Genomic DNA, 18021 nt, shown 5'->3' on the forward strand with positions numbered 1-18021 from the left:
TACCGGTACCTACATATTTTAACATATGTAAGTTCACATAATGTTGAGTTCTATTACACTGTGTAAAACCATAAGTACAGATATTACAGACAAGGAAGAAGATTGCACATTTATTTTATACTATCTGGTACAATGTGTGTTAGAGACGTTTATGGTAACTTCAGTTTCATTATTTCTAATAGGCTACCGGTTTGTTCTTCAGCAAACTACTATATTGGTTTCCCCAGTTGAGAGAGCTGATTATTTCTTGACTTCTAAATTGTAACCCCATTGATTACTTGAATTCTCAGAACAGATAGTAAAATACAGAAAGCGCATTTCTTTTTCAGATAATGTCACCACCACCCTACAACGATTTGGGAAAGAATGCCCGTGATGTGTTCAGCAAGGGATATCATTTTGGACTTCTGAAATTGGATTGCAAGACAAAAACTAAGTCTGGTGTTGAGTTTTCATCTGGAGGTGTTTCAAACTTGGACTCTGGAAATGTTTTCGGATCGTTGGAGACGAAATATAGAGTGTCTGATTATGGTATGTTGTAACGAATTACACTATTTTTAACGATAATGTTTTGAAGAGTTTGCATTTGGAGTGGAGTTTGTTGAAAATTGGGTCAAGGTAGGGTATCCACCGGCCACTGAACGAATATTGGACACGTTTATCATTGCTAATGTGACGCTATAAATTAATTTTCAACACTTTTATCACAACCACAACACATTTCAATTTTTAGTGCACTATATATATGGAGTTATCACTGCAGTAACACATTCATTCAGAAAATACATGCTTAACGAACTAAATGTAATTATGAAGAATGGAGAAAAAAGACGTTCGCCATCACATTCCACTTGTTCCACTAGATGGTTCTCGACACGTACACCGAGGTGGGCAACATTTGCAAACGAAATGATACTAAACTTGAGGAATGTTATAGGGGTGTAGCATTATGTGACAGGTTATGTTAGGTTTGATTAGGTGTGTATTATATGTTATGTTTTATTTAACGACGCTCGCAACTGCAGAGGTTATATCAGCGTCGCCGGATGTGCCGGAATTTTGTTCCGCAGGAGTTCTTTTACATGCCAGTAAATCTACTGACATGAGCCTGTCGCATTTAAGCACACTTAAATGTCATCGACTTGGCCCGGGATCGAACCCGCAACCTTGGGCATAGAAGGCCAGCACTATACCAACTCGCCAACCAGGTCGACTGTATTATATGACAGGTTAGGTTAGGTTTGATTAGATGTGTAGTATGTGAGAGGTTAGGTTAGGTTTGATTAGGTGTGTAGTGTTATTACTATGTTCGCGACACTGAAACTCACTGTCACATTAAGGATGGCTGTATTCTTCATTCACTCTCGACGATTTTCGTATGTAAGTAAGGTATGTATTTAAGGCGGGTTGGGTGGACATACAGCTCTCTCAGTGATGACATCAATTTCTAATAATCAATACTATAAATCCAAGGCATTTTCCAGGTATTTTAGCAAGTTCCTATAGAGGCTGGGACATAACTAAGTTTCACCGAACAGTTAAAAATTAATCAGGAAGATACCAGAGGAGCTTGAATTCAGAACAGTGAGTTCACTTAGGTTTGGATAGCTTAATTTAGAAACATACTGAAATTTATGATTTACTTGATGACTTTGTTGTCATAAATTATGACCGATATAAAGTTTTCTAATGTGGACAAATTGTTATATGGAGACACCACAGCAATTATGTAGGAGAGATTTGTGTGACACGTGTCGTAAATATTTCCAGAAAAGGAGTTTATTAGGCAAGCCAATGATCCAGGCAACATCTAGAGATTTTCTCTGATTTTTCTGTGATTTCTCAACAATCCATTATTCATTACAAGTGTACTGTAGACCTACCGTCTGTGGTGCACTCTGCATAGTCGTTGACGAACCAACTGGTCTGTGCTTCATGGCACTAACGACATCTGTGAGACATGCTCATATGAGATACAGTCATTAAGTTCGTGAACAGTTGTTCTTTGTCGCACTGCACCATATTACAAGATCTTCACACATACACTTACACAGATCCACATTGTCCCTCATAGTAGTAGCTGTTGGCTGCCAATGTTGGTACAGCTGTTGGAAACATCAATGAAAGATATTGGCAGGAAGATCCCATATGATTTCTCTTGACTGAATGTCGGCTGACTGAAGTCTACGTCATATAGCATTGCTTTCAAGCAGGGAAAGAAAGAAATTGCATGGTGCAACACCAGGCATGTATGAAGGGTGTGGCAAAATAGTGACCTGTTGCCATGCCAGTTCCTCTCGGACAAACAGATTTATGTGCAGGGGCGTTGTCGTGTAGAATAGCCACTTCCTGCACCAAATCTCAGGACTCTTACGACAAATTGAATCGCATAGACAGTGAAGGATCTCCTTGTATTAGGTCTTGTTTACAGTTACTCCTTGTGGGATGAATTCCATGTGAACAATTCCCGATGAGTCTGAAAACAGTTCAAGCATCATCTTGCCTTTTGACTTGTCTTGTCGTGGTTTTTTCCTTCATGGCATTTAATGGTGATTTCCAGGTAGCTGATTGTCATTTCAGTTGCGGGTCATACAGAAAGTGACATGTTTCATCTCCTGTTATTATTCGTTGCATTGTCGTCAGCACTACTGATCAGGTCACCATAAATGGTCATGCGATTGTTATGTTGATCTTGCATCAGGACACATGGAACACTGCTGGGGTCCACCACTGTGGAGTAACGGTTAGCATGTCTGACTGTGAAACAAGTGGGTTCGAGTTAAAATTTTGGTTGGGACAAGTTACCTGGTTGAGGTTTTTCTGGGGTCTTCCCTCAACCCATTAAGAACAAATACTGGGTAACTCATTTCATCAGCATTATCACCCTCATATCATTCAGATGCTAGATAACCACAGCAGTTGATAAAGTGTCTTAAAATAATCCACTAAAAAGCTGCTGAGTAACATGCAACATGTTAGGTCACCAGACAGAATGTTGGTGGCACATACCATTGCTAATTCCTACTGCTGCTGCAAGATCGTCTACTGATTGAGAGCGGTTGGCACGTGCCAATATTGCAACTTCTTCGATCTTGCATTCAGTTCGGATCATTTTTTGGCCGACCAGTATGCTCATCATTCTCCAAACTGTCTCTGCCCTCCGCAAATGTTAGTGCCACTTAACACACCATTGTGACTCGAGGCTTCTTCGCTGTACCCATGCTTGGATCATTTTAAATGTTTTGCTAGCAGATTTGCCTAATTTATGGCAGAACTTGACATTTGTACGTTGCTCAAACTGTGACATACTCGAATTCTGCCACTTGCATTCAACTACCCTTTATAACAAAGACCTGCTTACACTGTATGCAAGTGACTGTCTCTTGCTGGGACGAGAGAACTGACACAGCACCATCCCATGATGAAGTCTATCCGCTGTAGTGCACCACAGCGAAATTATGCTGCCATTCCTCGAACTTACTGAAGTATTTCGTATGTTGATGTGAAACATATTGAATGATGCAATGCAGCCAATATATTGTATAGTTATAATCAGACAGCGGATTTTCGGTCCTGATACTAAACGTTACATCTACATCAGTTGCAGGGAGGCCATTGAACTCATTGCTACCCTTCCTCTTTATGCTAAGAGATGTGATGTTTTATCGCTGGCTAGGGACCGAAAATCCACTATCTGGTTATAACAATTTCTACCACCAACTGAGGTGATATTCTAAGTTCAGTAGCGGCTGTGGTCAAAATGAGTGTGCTACAATCTCTTATTGGCCTACTGTATACACTTATATGTATTTATCTTAATTTGAGACTCGCCTAGTGACGAAATATGAAGTCCATACGACATTCTTTCCTACTGCAGAACTTGTCAATTAACCTGGAGTTACACTCTTCCATCTTGGACATCATAATCTTTTCTGTTGACAGTATGGCAAGAACAGTGAGACGATTCTGGGACATAGTGTTCCTTAAAATTTTTTTTTATGTGTTTCAAGCAAGAAAAACATCTTTCTGGCTCATCAGTGGTCATTGGTGTTGTAACCAAAATATTTAACAACTTCGTTACTTCACAGAATGGATCCTGTAAATTGATTATGTATTGTAACAATTGAACTCCTTTGTTCAGTACAGAATAGCTGTTGACACCAACTTCAAGTTCACGTTCAGGAAAATTATGCAAAAAATTGTGCTGTTTAACAATTTTGTTGCGTCTAGGTAACTTAAAAGACTGGAAACGGTGAGTACTAGTAGTTTCCTGAATATACGGTTACATATTTCCTTAGCTTCAATTTTCTGGGATTCAATTTTCCGTTGCTTGCTGGCTGATTCAGGAGATAGATGGCAGCAGCAGTCGGACACTTGAATTACCAAATACGTTGTAAATAGTTCTGAGTTCTTCCACAAACAAGTATTCTTTCGTTATACTTTACTTTTGCAATCTCCAAGCTGTGTCGTGCTGAAGCTGACTACAACACTTTCCTGTGTAAAAATAGCCAATCCGAGCAGTGAATTCAGCTTCGCATATGTCCATAATTGTCTACATTCTCTTGTGGAATTTTGAGTAGCACAACGAACCCCCTGAGACACCAAAGAACGAAGAGTGAAGACACTATAACTATAACGAGTCATGAACATAACCACAGGAAATTGTCAAATGACAGGCCAAATACTATGGTATTACAAATACATTATTTGAGCAAAAATTATCATTGTCCTGTAGCACTGTAGCACATAAGGACGGGCTGCCCTGCCTAAGTCACTTGCTTATTCAGTCTGCATGTGTGTACTGTACTTTCCTCAGACTGAAAAAGCTTGCTTTCACTCATTGATAAAAAGTTTTTACTAAAACCACTGGAATGTACAGATTTGCCTCGTTATGTGGTGGAGGTTGGCATTACATTCTGGACATAGGACTTGCATTATGAAGAGCACCTCATCTCATGAGTGCTTACATAATTATTGTGTAATTTGTACGAAGTAATAACATTAAAGTATAGCAGTGCAATCTGCAATATAGATATAGACAATTAAAATACATTGCAAATGCACATTTAATTCATTTACATTGTGCTTATCAGATTAGATTAATTAAAAGTAAGAAAAGTACACTACGATATTAATTACAAACAGAAACAATGTGCTGTTATCTAGAAATCAATTACTATAGGCTATCTTGCCTCCTCCAATTACATTTTGTGTGTTACTGTACTGCAACACCTGTAAGTTATAACACAGCATTCTCTGAGAATAGGCCTATGGCATATATTCAACTATGCAGAGAGAAGTCGCGAAAAAAAATTATGACTCTGGTAGGCAAGGTCACACCAAAAATAAGAACAAAGGGACTGTAAATCTGAGCATTTATTGTGATATTTGCAGCAGAAAAATTATTATGTTAGCTGAAGTAAGCTAGACTGGGTGGAATTCAGTTGTTTGATTGGAACAGGTTAGAGGCACAGGTTTTTTTTTTCTCTCTCTAAATCCACGAAAATGATAGTACACATGCACATGGTGATGGAATGCACAGACAGATGAGACTTATGAACTTTTGTGGCTATTCTATAGCACACGACACTGAAACTTCCAAGTTGAATTTTTCTAAGTTCTACTGTTCGGGAATCTGTGACAGGTTATGTTATGCGAGTTTAAGTTAGTTTAGGCTTTTCGTATGCTTTGCATATACAAATCTGTGACAGGTTAGGTTAGGTTAGTTCAAGCTTTTGGTATGCCTTGCAAATACGAATCTGTGGTAGGTTAGGTTACATTAGTTTAGGCTTTTGGTATGCCTTGCATATATTAAGTGAAGTGAATGTGCGTTTTGCGTTCATTTTGAAGTCTTCTACCGCTTACTTCACGTGTTAAATAATCACTTTTAGGTTATGTATACCGATCAATTCTGTCCAATTTTTAGGTAATTTGTAGTATGTTTTCAAGTCAACTGGCGCCCTACTTTAATTCTTCACATTCCAAACTACCTTCCTACTGAAAATTGGACAATTTTTCCACTTTCGTAAAAAAAAACCTAGTGACCTAACATGTTGCATGTTACTCAGCAGTTTTTTAGAGAATTATTTTAAGACACTTTATAAACTGCTGTGGTTATCTAGCGTTTGAATGATATGATGGTGATAATGCTGATGAAATGAGTCACCTGTTATAGAAAACCCACTGTTGGCAAATCTAAGAAACCTTGAACACTTGCATTAATTGCTACTGCCAACCATTACAGTAACACCTGAAAACTTCTCTTGATATGACAAAAGCACATCGGCAGATCATATATGAGTAATGGAATTTTCGAACTGATTTTATTCCTAATTTTCATCATCAGCAATCATTATTACTTAACCTGAAACCGAATTTGCTGTTATTTACCTTTCATTCTGTAAAACAAGTTTTAGCAAAAGTTTTGTGAATATTCTTGTTGGTAATTGATGCAAGTCCATCTGTTGTATGTGTTAATTACTATCTCTTTCTGTATGAGAACGAGAAGTAAGATCAGTCAAATGATCTGATTGATATTTTATCTGAGTAATTCTTCTCTCTCATTCTCATTTCTGTTTTGATGGAGGAAACTATATCCTACTAGAGGTCTTAATAGTCGCATATATGCTGCCTCAGTTTTGTTTTAGTCATCCTCCATATTTGATGTTTTATCTCAGTATTTCTCCCTCATTCTCATTTCTGTTAAGATGGAGGAACCTATATTCTGCTAGAGGTCTTAATAGTCGCATGTCTGCTACCTCAGTTCGTTTTATTTCACTAGTTGTCCTTCATATTTGTGAACCATATGTCAGTATTGGAATCATTACTGTTAAAAATTTGAAGACTGTGACCTCACTTTTTTTTTAGCAGTCTTCTTTTGTTGTGCCCATTAATCTTATGAACTTTTTGGAAGTTCTTTTTGATATAGAGATCGTTTGTTTTCCCATACAAAATATTACATCTGAGGTGCTTAAAAACATCTACTTGTTTTAAACTTATGTTATTCAACAATGCCTTGGTGTGTATGGAATCTTCCTTCAAATCCAGACACTTTTGTATTTTGTGTTTATATCTGCAAATTTAAATTAATTGGCATTTCTGTAATTCAGTGCTAGAGTGCTGGACTTATAAGCCATTGGCCTGTAATCAAATCCTGCTATAAGCCATTGGCCTGTAATCAAATCCTGCTCTCCAGGTACTCCAGTTCCCCTGTGAGATCCCAACAATTCTCCATCATTCATTACGAACTAAGTGGTCTATGCTTCTCAGCACTAAAGTCAATAGAATTTGGGAAGGCGGTCATCTGCTAGCGTTTGTGTCGAGAGAGAGAGATAGAGAGAGCAAGGCAGCATACAACATTGCCACATCGCACTTCACGTGCATTCAATATGAATAGCGCAGGAGAGAATTTAAATTTTCAAAAGAAAATAATGACCTTAGTCATTGATTATTGTAAACATGACACCAAACAAACCCTCTTTCCTTCACTAACAATATTCTTTGCATAGTTCTCAATTCCACACTACATGCTTCTGCAGTTGTTCCTTGTGCATTGGCAATGTTGCAGCCAGCACCATGATGGCTGGCAGCATTCTGCTCATCGAAGTTTTTAAAATAATTATACATTTTAAACACTATTTCCCGCGCCTGCCTGTGCAGTACTGGTCTTTTTATAGTATTTCTTTCCATTTATTTATCTTACACAGTGTATGTTAGGTTTACTTATTCAATGTATTGAAACACTCACACATGAACAAATGAACTCGGGAAGCACTTGTTACAGACTGATTTCAATTGGTTCTAATGTACAAGCTTGTGACATCGCATACCAGAAATGCACAGTGCATATAGCAGATGACTGCCTTCCAAAATGCTGCCTGCTGTAGTGACATATATGACCCAATCATAGAGTTGGGGTGAATAAAAGCGAAGGTCATGCCATTGGAAAAAAAAAAATGTCTATTTAGCCTAAATAATGCTCATAGTAAATATAGTATCAAAACCGATGCTACTTTATAGTAGTGAAACCTGGATAATGAGGAAAAAAGACAAAAATAAAATTGAAAGCTCAGAAATGAGATTTTTGAGACGGCTATTAGGAGTATCTATAAGAGACAGAGTGAGAAGTCCAGACATAAGAACGGCACTGGGTATAAGAAGTAGTATAGTGCAAGAGGCAATTCAGTACCAAAAGAACTGGCAAGAGCATGTGAACCGAATGTCCCCTGACAGACTACCGCAGCAAGCTTTCTTTTATAAACCGACTGGAAGACGAGATATAGGATGGCCGAGAACCAGATGGAAAGACCATTTTCAAGAATAAATGTCTTTGGCACAGAACGGGATAAACCTCAATCCTTGGAAAGGCAGAAGAAGAAGAAGAAGAAGAAGTAAATTTTTTCCTGACCTCGCAAAGATGACTTGATCATCACCACATAAAATAGTATTTTTAGGTGTATCATTTATGAAGTAAGATCAGTTAAAATTCTGTAATTAAAGTAGGACATTTATGATGTTAAAACATTGGAATCTGTCCCACTCTATTAAGAGCTTTCACATAATCATTGAAAGCTATAAACTTTGGAATACTGAATTTCCTGTTTTCCTCATATAATAGACTGTTGAGTCTAATGCTTGAAGGTAGTAGTGATAGAGATTTTCGTCTTTCTTTTTTCAATATAGGTACTTTAATTTACCCTATTTAAAACTGAGATCTAGGAAGAGATATTGTGGTTTAAAATAAAGGCTATCGAAAAAAATAATAATCTTTTTAGTATTCAATGCATCTAAATTTGGCATCCCTCTTATTTCAATTTCTTTAATGTGAGAGTACCAGTAACATCTTGTGATACCAAAAGCTATTCTCTAGGTTCTTCCTTTTTCTGTTTTCATGGATGAAAGCTGATACATAATGGATGTCCCACAAAGAACGCAAGATTTGATTTCGTAATAAAGATCAGTAATTTTTCAATAATTAATTGTTTTTATTACGAAATTAAATCTTGCGTTGTTTATGGGACACCCTTTGGCTCTGATATGTTGGATGGGCTTTTATCTGTAATATGGGAGAAGCATCTCCAAAAAGCTCACACCAAAAGCATGTGTTCATGTTGTACGTAGGTACCTCAGTTACACAGACTTCTAGAATCTATAGAAATGTGAAAATGTGAAAATATGGGAGATGTGTGCACTGGGGTCTGTTGTATGGTTGGATTTTGTACAGAAAGTTCAGCTTGAGCATTTTATAAAAGTATACATTCAACTTTTAATCAAGAAATGTGATTCTGAAAGCAATATGCTGTATGGGATATTGAAATTGTAGACCTTATCTATAAATGTGTATTTCAACATTATTGATAGCTAAACTGCTTGAACCACACTAACTAGAATTAAATGTGATTTTTTACAGGTCTGACCTTCTCAGAGAAGTGGAATACAGATAACACATTGGCCACGGAAATTTCAGTTCAGGACTATGTTGCCAAGGGACTGAAATTGTCATTTGACAGCACATTTGCACCTCAGACAGGGTAAGAATATTCCCTTTGTAAAAAAGAAATATATAATATGATTGAGTTGGCTTGCTTTTGAAATATTGGAAGTCATTTTTCCTAATTTTTAAATTATAGTGTAGCTTAGATGTAGTTCAGTAAACTGACAACTTCTTACTCAATGATTAGAAAAGAGATGATATTTGCTGATCTATAAGATGCTTGACATCTCTTTTTTCCATGGATATTTTTTGGCGTGTCTTTTTTTCTTCTACCAATACCTACTTCATTTCATCATTAATCATAGTCAATTTACATGGAGATGATGCACTTTTGGAATCATTAATATTGATAAGACAGAGTTTTATTGAAGTTAAAGAAATAAAACGAAGTATAACAAAAATAATTACACACTGCTGAAACATTGCTGTATTATTGGGAGTGAACCTGTAGTCTGTCTTCCCCTTAGTTGATGTACAGTCTTAGAAAAAGTTTTGTTCCACAGATACTTTATAATCCCAGAAAGGAGGCAGTGCGCATGATCAGACATTCAACGAAACAAAACTAAGTTTATTACCTCAACTAGTCCTTTTCTTGTGAACCAGGTCGCTCGCCCTTTGATCATGTGCGCACTGCCTCCTTTCTGGGATTTATAAAGTATCTGTGTGACAAAACCTTTTTCTAAGACTGTACATGTCTTCCTGCTACTTGTTTTAGGTTGTAGTGTTAGCTCAGTGTGTAGACCTGAGATTGTTAATGGAGAGGTACTGAATTCGAAACGTTGTTAACCATGTTATTCTACATTTTCAATTATCATTGTAACTTATTTGTCGATAAATATATTAACTAAAGAGAAAAGAGACTGCATTTTCACTGCCAATAACTCAGAAACCTTTGAGTGTAATATAATTTTACTTTGCTATGCTTCATTTCACTTATTAACTTCCATCAAGAATAGAATCATCAAACCCAATGATGCCAAAAGGTTTTCTTCTTCTTGTTATATCCATCTCCAAGTGCTGCACTGCAAGTCAATGTCTTAAGATGACCAAGTGGTCTAGTTTCCTCTCATTACTTTTAGAAAGGAATGCTTGAGTTAATGATTGTAATATGTAGGACATTATATAAAAAGAACCTGAACACTGTACATTATTCAAATGATCTGTTCATCACCTTAACTTGAGTTAAAAGAAAAGGATTAAATTATCTGTGTGTGCATGCACGCGAGCAGTCCTCCCACCTTCCCATGTGTTGTTCATCTTTTTCTTGTACGAAATTAAAAAAAAAAAAAAAAAAAAAAAAAAAAAGAGACTTTCAGCATTTCGAAAGCAAATTGACCGTGTTTAATAAAAATTGTTGGTGTTTGGCTGTAGATCCATAGTCATACCTGTCGTGATTTTTCTCCCTTAATTTTCAGACTGCAACTGGGCAACATGAAGATCGCACTTCAAAACAAATTTTTTAGGAATATGCGTAGGTATTTCGATGGGCTTGTATGTATTAATATGAGCTTTCCTTTAACTTTCAGAAGTAAAACAGGCCGCATCAAGAGTGAATTCAGAAATGATGTTACTGCCCTGAATTGCGATGTTAATTTGGATACTTCTGGTCCAATCATACTAGCCTCTGCAGTGTTCGGCTACAATGGTGAGAATAAGCTAAATGAGTATATTATGTTACTACTTTGTGACGTCATTCTCAGCATGGATGAAGAACAAAGTTGTAGTGGGATTAAAAGTGATTGCAATAACATTCTCATTACACTAGATTAAAATCGTAAATCATTGGATAAGATAACAAATTTAACAGAAGAAAAATGGAAATTGAGAAAGATATATTATGTCAACTGCAACAAAAATTAAGATGGAATGACCATGTTTATACATCTTGATTACACAACTTTTAATATTATTGTATCACTTGAATACATTATATAACTTTCACGTGTTAAATAGAACTAAGTTATAGATACCTAGTTGACTTCGTTCTATTAACGTGTGAAAGTTATATATTGTATTCAAGTGACCATGTTTAGTTAACACTGGACAGTATAATTGGTAAGCAGATAACAGAACAGAATTCACTGAGGAAAATGATGTGGTAGACTTATCAATCCATAGATAGATGGAATCAAAGTTGGTCGGAAATTAAAAGGATGAAGAACTTGTGATCTGATAAAAATTGTTAATAAACTCATGTCAAAACCTTCCATCAAACTGCTTACATATGACTTCTTACCAAATATAAAATATTAGCTGTCCATACTATCTGTTGTATTAAGAAATAACGACATCTACTCAAAAGTAGTTGAGTGCAACTTCCTATCATCATGCAACAAGTGAGTTAAGATCATGCATTCAGCATGCTATGTCAGCCAAGTGAAGAATATCTACTTGGAGCTGGAGGCTACTCAATTTTTCGAGAATCTTTTATTCAGGCATTTATTTTGCAACCTTACAATTCGTATGGACAACTACTCTTTTGTGTTTGTGTATTTCCTGTGTACACAGTTTTAGGGGATATTTCGACATGAGCACATTAACAGTTCTCTGGTGAGATGGATGGCTAAAGAGAGTAAAGGCTGGTTCACAATAAACTGGGAACGAGAACCAGAATGAAAACGAGAAGCAGAGGACGTCAATATGAAAATTTTTTATTCACAATAAACCAAGAACGTAGACGACTATGCATATCAATATGTATGTCAATAATGATATGTAAAGTCGATATTACGCATTCTGATGTTATTTGTGTATAATTGACCAATGGCGTTCTCTCATGAGTACAAGGCAGCCAACATAAACACAGGTTAACCAACTTCGAAATTTCAACTGAAACATTTCATTAGGTACGGTACTATAAATATGCCCATGCATCTTTATTATCACAACCTATTTTAAGTCTACCATAACGTAAAATAATGAGAGAAGAAACATTTGTAATAGAACAAAAATGAACAACAGTAGTTATTGAATTGAAGCATGAATATGTAGTGTGTAATACAACCAATACAGTAATAAAATATGATTCACTTCCGATCGGTGTTCAAAGATGCAGCCATTGAAAGCCACGTATTCTCCGTCATTTTCTCATCTTTATACGAGATGCGTCACTTATCATAAACGTGAGGATTTTCCTAAACACTCAATATTAGAATCCCATCATGCTCCATGATGCATAGCACAGAACAAAATAATGCATAGGTTATGTCACGGTCTTCTTGCTACAAAATATACGACAAAATAGCTTTTACATGGCAATAGAAATGGATCTAGTGGGCTGTGATCGGAAACGTGAACGCCAAAGTTGAAACTTGGCCAACTCTCCGTTCCCGATCCCGGGCTCCGGCAAGCTTTTCGTTAATTGTGAATGCTCACATTTAAATGTACATGTTTTAACAATTTTACCGTTTTCGTTCCGATTCTCGTTTCCGGTTTATTGTGAACCAGCCTTAATGGCTTTCGGTTAAGATAAGAAATATTACTGGAAATATTATTGTATTGAGATAGAAAGTTGAGGTGGGGGGGATCTAAAAGGTTAGTCTGATCTCATGTTCTTTTGAAGCATGTTGGCCATTTATTGTCTCTCTGAAAAAATGTCTGTACATTTGAAGGGAAACACGCTGAAAAGAGGAATTAAAATGCTAGAACAAACGAAATGACATTAATTCACAAAACACTGCTTTTTAAATCACAATACTCCTATTAATAGGAAAATTATGAATACATGGAAAAATTTCTGGTGAAGATACTAACAATACATTATTTTAATTCCTTTGACAAAGAAAGTTTAGTATAAAGGCATGAAATCTCATAGTACAGTCATGTCAGACATTTGTTATGTTGAGTTTATAGCTAGGCAACTATCTAAGCAGATACTTCTGTGAGCCGTGATTGTAGGGGAAAAACGAAAGTCAACTGAATTATAGGCGTAAGCAAATGAATGAGGAACTGGCAATGTCTTATATAACTTATCTTAAATATTACGAACACATGTAAGATTGCATAAGTCATGTAAATGTGTAAATAATTCTCGTTATTGTTCATATTCATCATATTCATATGACTTCTTGAAAAGACTCTGGCTGCAGACATAATGTGTAATTTTCTTTGTCCACCTTCAAAAGTTTTTCTCACAATGATAACTTAAACACTCGCACTTTCAACAACTTCTCTACTCTTAAAATAATACTTTCGATGCATGTATATTAATATTACTAAATATGCTTGAGGGAAATCATTTTGGAATGTTAAAACAGTAGTGTCGAACACAACAGAAGTCTACTTCCCCCTTCAAGCTCTGCTTCCATAAGAGCAATATGTGGCTCCCATGGGAGCTGCATGGCTCCAGTGAGAGCCACAACTAACTCTGAAACCGGCTGTCACACATGTCTTACTGTAATGTATTTTGGGAGACTCGCTGGTATACGAAAAAGACGAGGGAATCTAAACGAAATGTGCAGTTTTCCTGGAAATACAGTAGGGTACAGCATTGCCACTTAGCAGTCCATGAGATTCTGCATAGGCCACTAGTTGAGCGAGGCATCTGACTTGCCAGCTTGTTATAAATTTTGCATGAAGCAGTGAAATACAAAACGAGATATCTTGAAATTACACCATCAGGAAAAACTGAACCAATTCTCCTTTATATTGTGAGTCTATTAAATAAAGTGAGAGGAATAAATTGTTAGGCAACAGTATGTCCCTAACCATGATTTTGGAATATTTCCAATAATACAATAGTATCTGTTTGGAAAACTATCCTGTCAGTAACACACAAATTCTTACTGGTTACACTCTGTCTGCTGGAAAATGTAATTCTGTATCAGAAGGAGAAGTCGTCAAATCAAATGTCACAGATTTGTTTGAGATTTTAGGTAATAGAATGTAGGGAAGGACAAGAATAGTTAGTCTGTTATTTGGTAACAAAGTAACGTTACACTTATGATTGTGTCTCGTGATCAGAACATAGTACGAAATGGAAATATAAAAATTGGAAATTTATTCTTTGAAAAATGGAAAAGTTCAAATATCTTGAAGCAACAGCAACAAATATAAATGACACTCGGGAGGAAATTAAACATAGTATAAATATAGGAAAAGCCTGTTATTATTCGGTTGAGAAGCTTTTGTCATCCAGTCTGCTATCAAAAAAACCTGAAAGTTAGAATTTATAAAACAGTTACATTACCGGTTGTTCTGTATGGTTGTGAAACTTGGACTCCCACTTTGAGAGAGGAACAGAGGCTAAGGATGTTCGAGAATAAGGTGCTTAGGAAAATATTTGTGGCTAAGAAGGATGAAGTTACAGGAGAATGGAGAAAGTTACACAATGTAGAACTAGACACATATTCTTCACCTGACATAATTAGGAATATTAAATCCAGACGTTTGAAATGGGCAGGGCATGTAGCATGTATAGGAAAATTTTTAAGTGCATATAGAGTATTGGTTGGGAGGCCGGAGGAAAAAACACCTTTGGGAAGGCCGAGACATAGATGGGAGGATAATATAGAAAAGGATTTGAGGAAGGTGGGATATGATGGTAGAGACTGTATTAATCTTGTTCAGGATAGGGACCAATGGCAGGCGCATGTGAGGGTGGCAATGAACCTCCGGGTTCCTTAAAAGCCATTTGTAAGTAAGTTGTAAGTAACATTACACTTTTATAGAAATTACAGTTTAAGATGGGAGATTTTGTCGATGCTTCCATTAACTCTCCCCAGAAGATGGATCTATAGTGGACAAACTTTTCTACTACTATCCTAGTGCATCAACTCAACATGGGTTGTTCCATACACCCACTCATACAAAAAAATAAAAATTTCTCTGGTTAAAAAGTAGCTCTTTATTTTGACAAGCATGTGCCATCTGTAAGGACACAGTCTACATCAGTAGTGTCAGAGTTGTAAGCTCCAATACCAGTTGTGGAGCTAGATCGGAGCTTGAACTTGCTTATGTCTGTGGAAACACCGGAGCCCGCAACCAGTCTAGTGGAGCGCTCTGCTCCGTTTAGTTCCTGTCTGACATCGCTGATCTACATGAACATAGACCACCCACATTGATGAATTTAATGAAACAGAACAAAACTGAATATGAATTAGGGACAGTCCACTGGGATACAAGAAAGGATGACATATGCATGCCTTTAAAATTAAAAAAGTTTCATGTAATTAACATTACTGAGTAAATATGACATGTCTTATTTCGGTGCAATTTCAAATTTCAGGCTGGCTTGCAGGTTACCAGACGCAATTTAATTCACAAAAATCTAAGATTACAAAGAATAACTTCGCATTGGGCTATTCTTCTGGAGACTTCATCTTGCATACAAATGTGTAAGTATGACAGTTTTCCATTTCAGGTTCGATCATTAACCTTTTACTGGCAATGATGGTGCAGGATAGAGATAGTAATTCTGTACCACTACACTGCTAAGTACATATCTTTGATTAATGTCCTTCCATAGTAAACTGTGTGAAAAAAAGTGACACATTTTTATATATGAAAGTTCAGAACATAAAGCACCAACTTTTGAAGATTTGGCTGTCTTAGTTTGGTTTGTATGTTTGAGGACTTCACCTTCCTGCCAATACACCTGATTCCATGATCTATACTCACCACAAATTTAAATGTCTGTTTCGTGTTCGTTGGGAATCAACCTTACAACAAATCAATGTTTTAAGGATGTTTCATAAAGCTCAAGATTCGTATATTGCTTCTACCAGGAACCTTGACAAGAAAAGTAAGATTTGTTTGAGAAATCTTAAATCACTTTTGAATACATTCGGCAATTTTCTGGATTCATGGAAGGTTAGGGCTATTCTGCAAAATCAAGAATTCGAAAATTGATGCAATTTACAAGAAAATGGTAAAGTGTGATCCTGTATAAAGAGTTCCTGCCAGCAAAAAGATGGGTAAGAAATAGCTATCAATGCCTTTAAGTAATCCATTTGGATCTTACGAAATCATCAACAGTGTTTGGTAACATCATTTGATATTTATATTTTGTTACTTTCGTGTATAATTTACTCCATTATACTTGTTTACTGTATTTTGTATCAGTTTCTTTCCTGTCCTCCCCCCCCCCCCCCAAATTACATTTTTCTTACTAAATTTATATCTATATACGCTATATGTTCATGAATATCTGGTACACTTTGTCAGTCCTGACTATCTTTAAATAAAGGGAGTTTTAATAATTAATACACCGACGGATCCTTGATCTCCAGAGAACAAGATGCCAGTGCAGGTGTTACGTGCTTTATAGATCTCTTGGATATGGAACAACAAGTTTTGATGGTGAAATCATTGCAATAAGTGAATGTCTCAGGAATCTTCTATGCCACATCAATAAATTTAGGAATGCAGTTATATTGTCAGACTCCAAAGCAGCTATTCTATCAATCGTCTCTAAACACACACCTTCATCTCAAACAGCAGAAATAACTAAAATGCTCTCTCAATTAATATCACTCAATAAAAGAATTATATTCCAATGGATACCATCCCATTGTGGAATCCTGGGAAATGAGAATGCGGATGCTTTAGCAAAGAAGGGCACCACTGCTACTTACAGACCTCTTACTAAATCTACGTATTACTCTGTGAAGAGATTTATTAAATCTACATACTTAGACTGCAACAAACAAAATTTGATAACTCAATCCCAAGGGAAAAAATGGAACTCTCTGCATCAAAAACCACAGTTAAGTCCCGATTTACCACGAAAATCGTCTGTAGCTGCATTTAGATTTGCAACAGGCCATGATTGTTTGGCCAGACACCTGCATAGAATTGGAATATATCAGTCCCCTAACTGCCCATTGTGCAACTCAAACCAAGAAATGGATTTGGAACACCTCAAAATCTGTCCTTCAGTGGCTGGCCATGATAATATCTTTGAAAAATATTGGAGTGCAAGAGGTCAAATGACTTTGTCAAACGCCTGGCATTAGAAAACAACAACATAATTAATATCGTGATTTCTATGGTGCGTGGTAAAAAGGGCATAAGTCTTAAATTACAAGTTTCCAGTAGAGCAAAAGCAAGGCTGGAAATCTGATGCTCAACATCATTATGGAAAAGGATAGACATATACCCTCCATACCATCTGAAAAAGCACATTTTTTGCATTCACATGGAGATCATAACTCAAAACTATGAATTTTTTTACCTATGCCCTTTTACAAATTGTCTTTTAAAGTGAATTCCAATGTGTATTTCGCGAATTGAGTTACAAATGTTTTGTTTTGCACCAAAGTCATCATTTCGCAATATTTGAGGCTTCAACATGACAAGAAATCACGTCTGAAATACTAAAATCAAAATATACACAAGGAAATGTTCTGCCAGAAATTTTGTACACATTATTAATGTCAAAAGTAGAAGTAACATTCCTTGTCATACAGTGATTATGCAAGGTTAAATTGGAAACTTTATTGGTAAATGAATAGATCAACATCTTAGATTTAATTTTAACCACAATCGTCGAGATTTATATGCACCATGAAATCTTTACATTGAGGTGG

General features: G+C 36.3%; 1 protein-coding gene across 3 annotated transcripts in view; it reads left to right on the forward strand.

Moving 5' to 3' along the window:
* Positions 1-18021, forward strand: part of LOC138712104 (voltage-dependent anion-selective channel-like) — a 52358-nt gene that overhangs the window by 26861 nt on the left and 7476 nt on the right. For all 3 annotated transcript variants that reach the window (XM_069843506.1, XM_069843504.1, XM_069843505.1), the window contains exons 2-5: positions 330-531; positions 9410-9530; positions 11020-11138; positions 15720-15828. In XM_069843506.1, the coding sequence (XP_069699607.1) occupies positions 333-531; positions 9410-9530; positions 11020-11138; positions 15720-15828 (548 nt within the window). In that variant the 5' untranslated portion in view covers positions 330-332. The remainder of the gene's footprint in view (positions 1-329; positions 532-9409; positions 9531-11019; positions 11139-15719; positions 15829-18021) is intronic.

Source organism: Periplaneta americana, chromosome 13 (assembly GCF_040183065.1).
Source record: "Periplaneta americana isolate PAMFEO1 chromosome 13, P.americana_PAMFEO1_priV1, whole genome shotgun sequence".
Lineage (NCBI taxonomy): Eukaryota > Metazoa > Arthropoda > Insecta > Blattodea > Blattidae > Periplaneta > Periplaneta americana.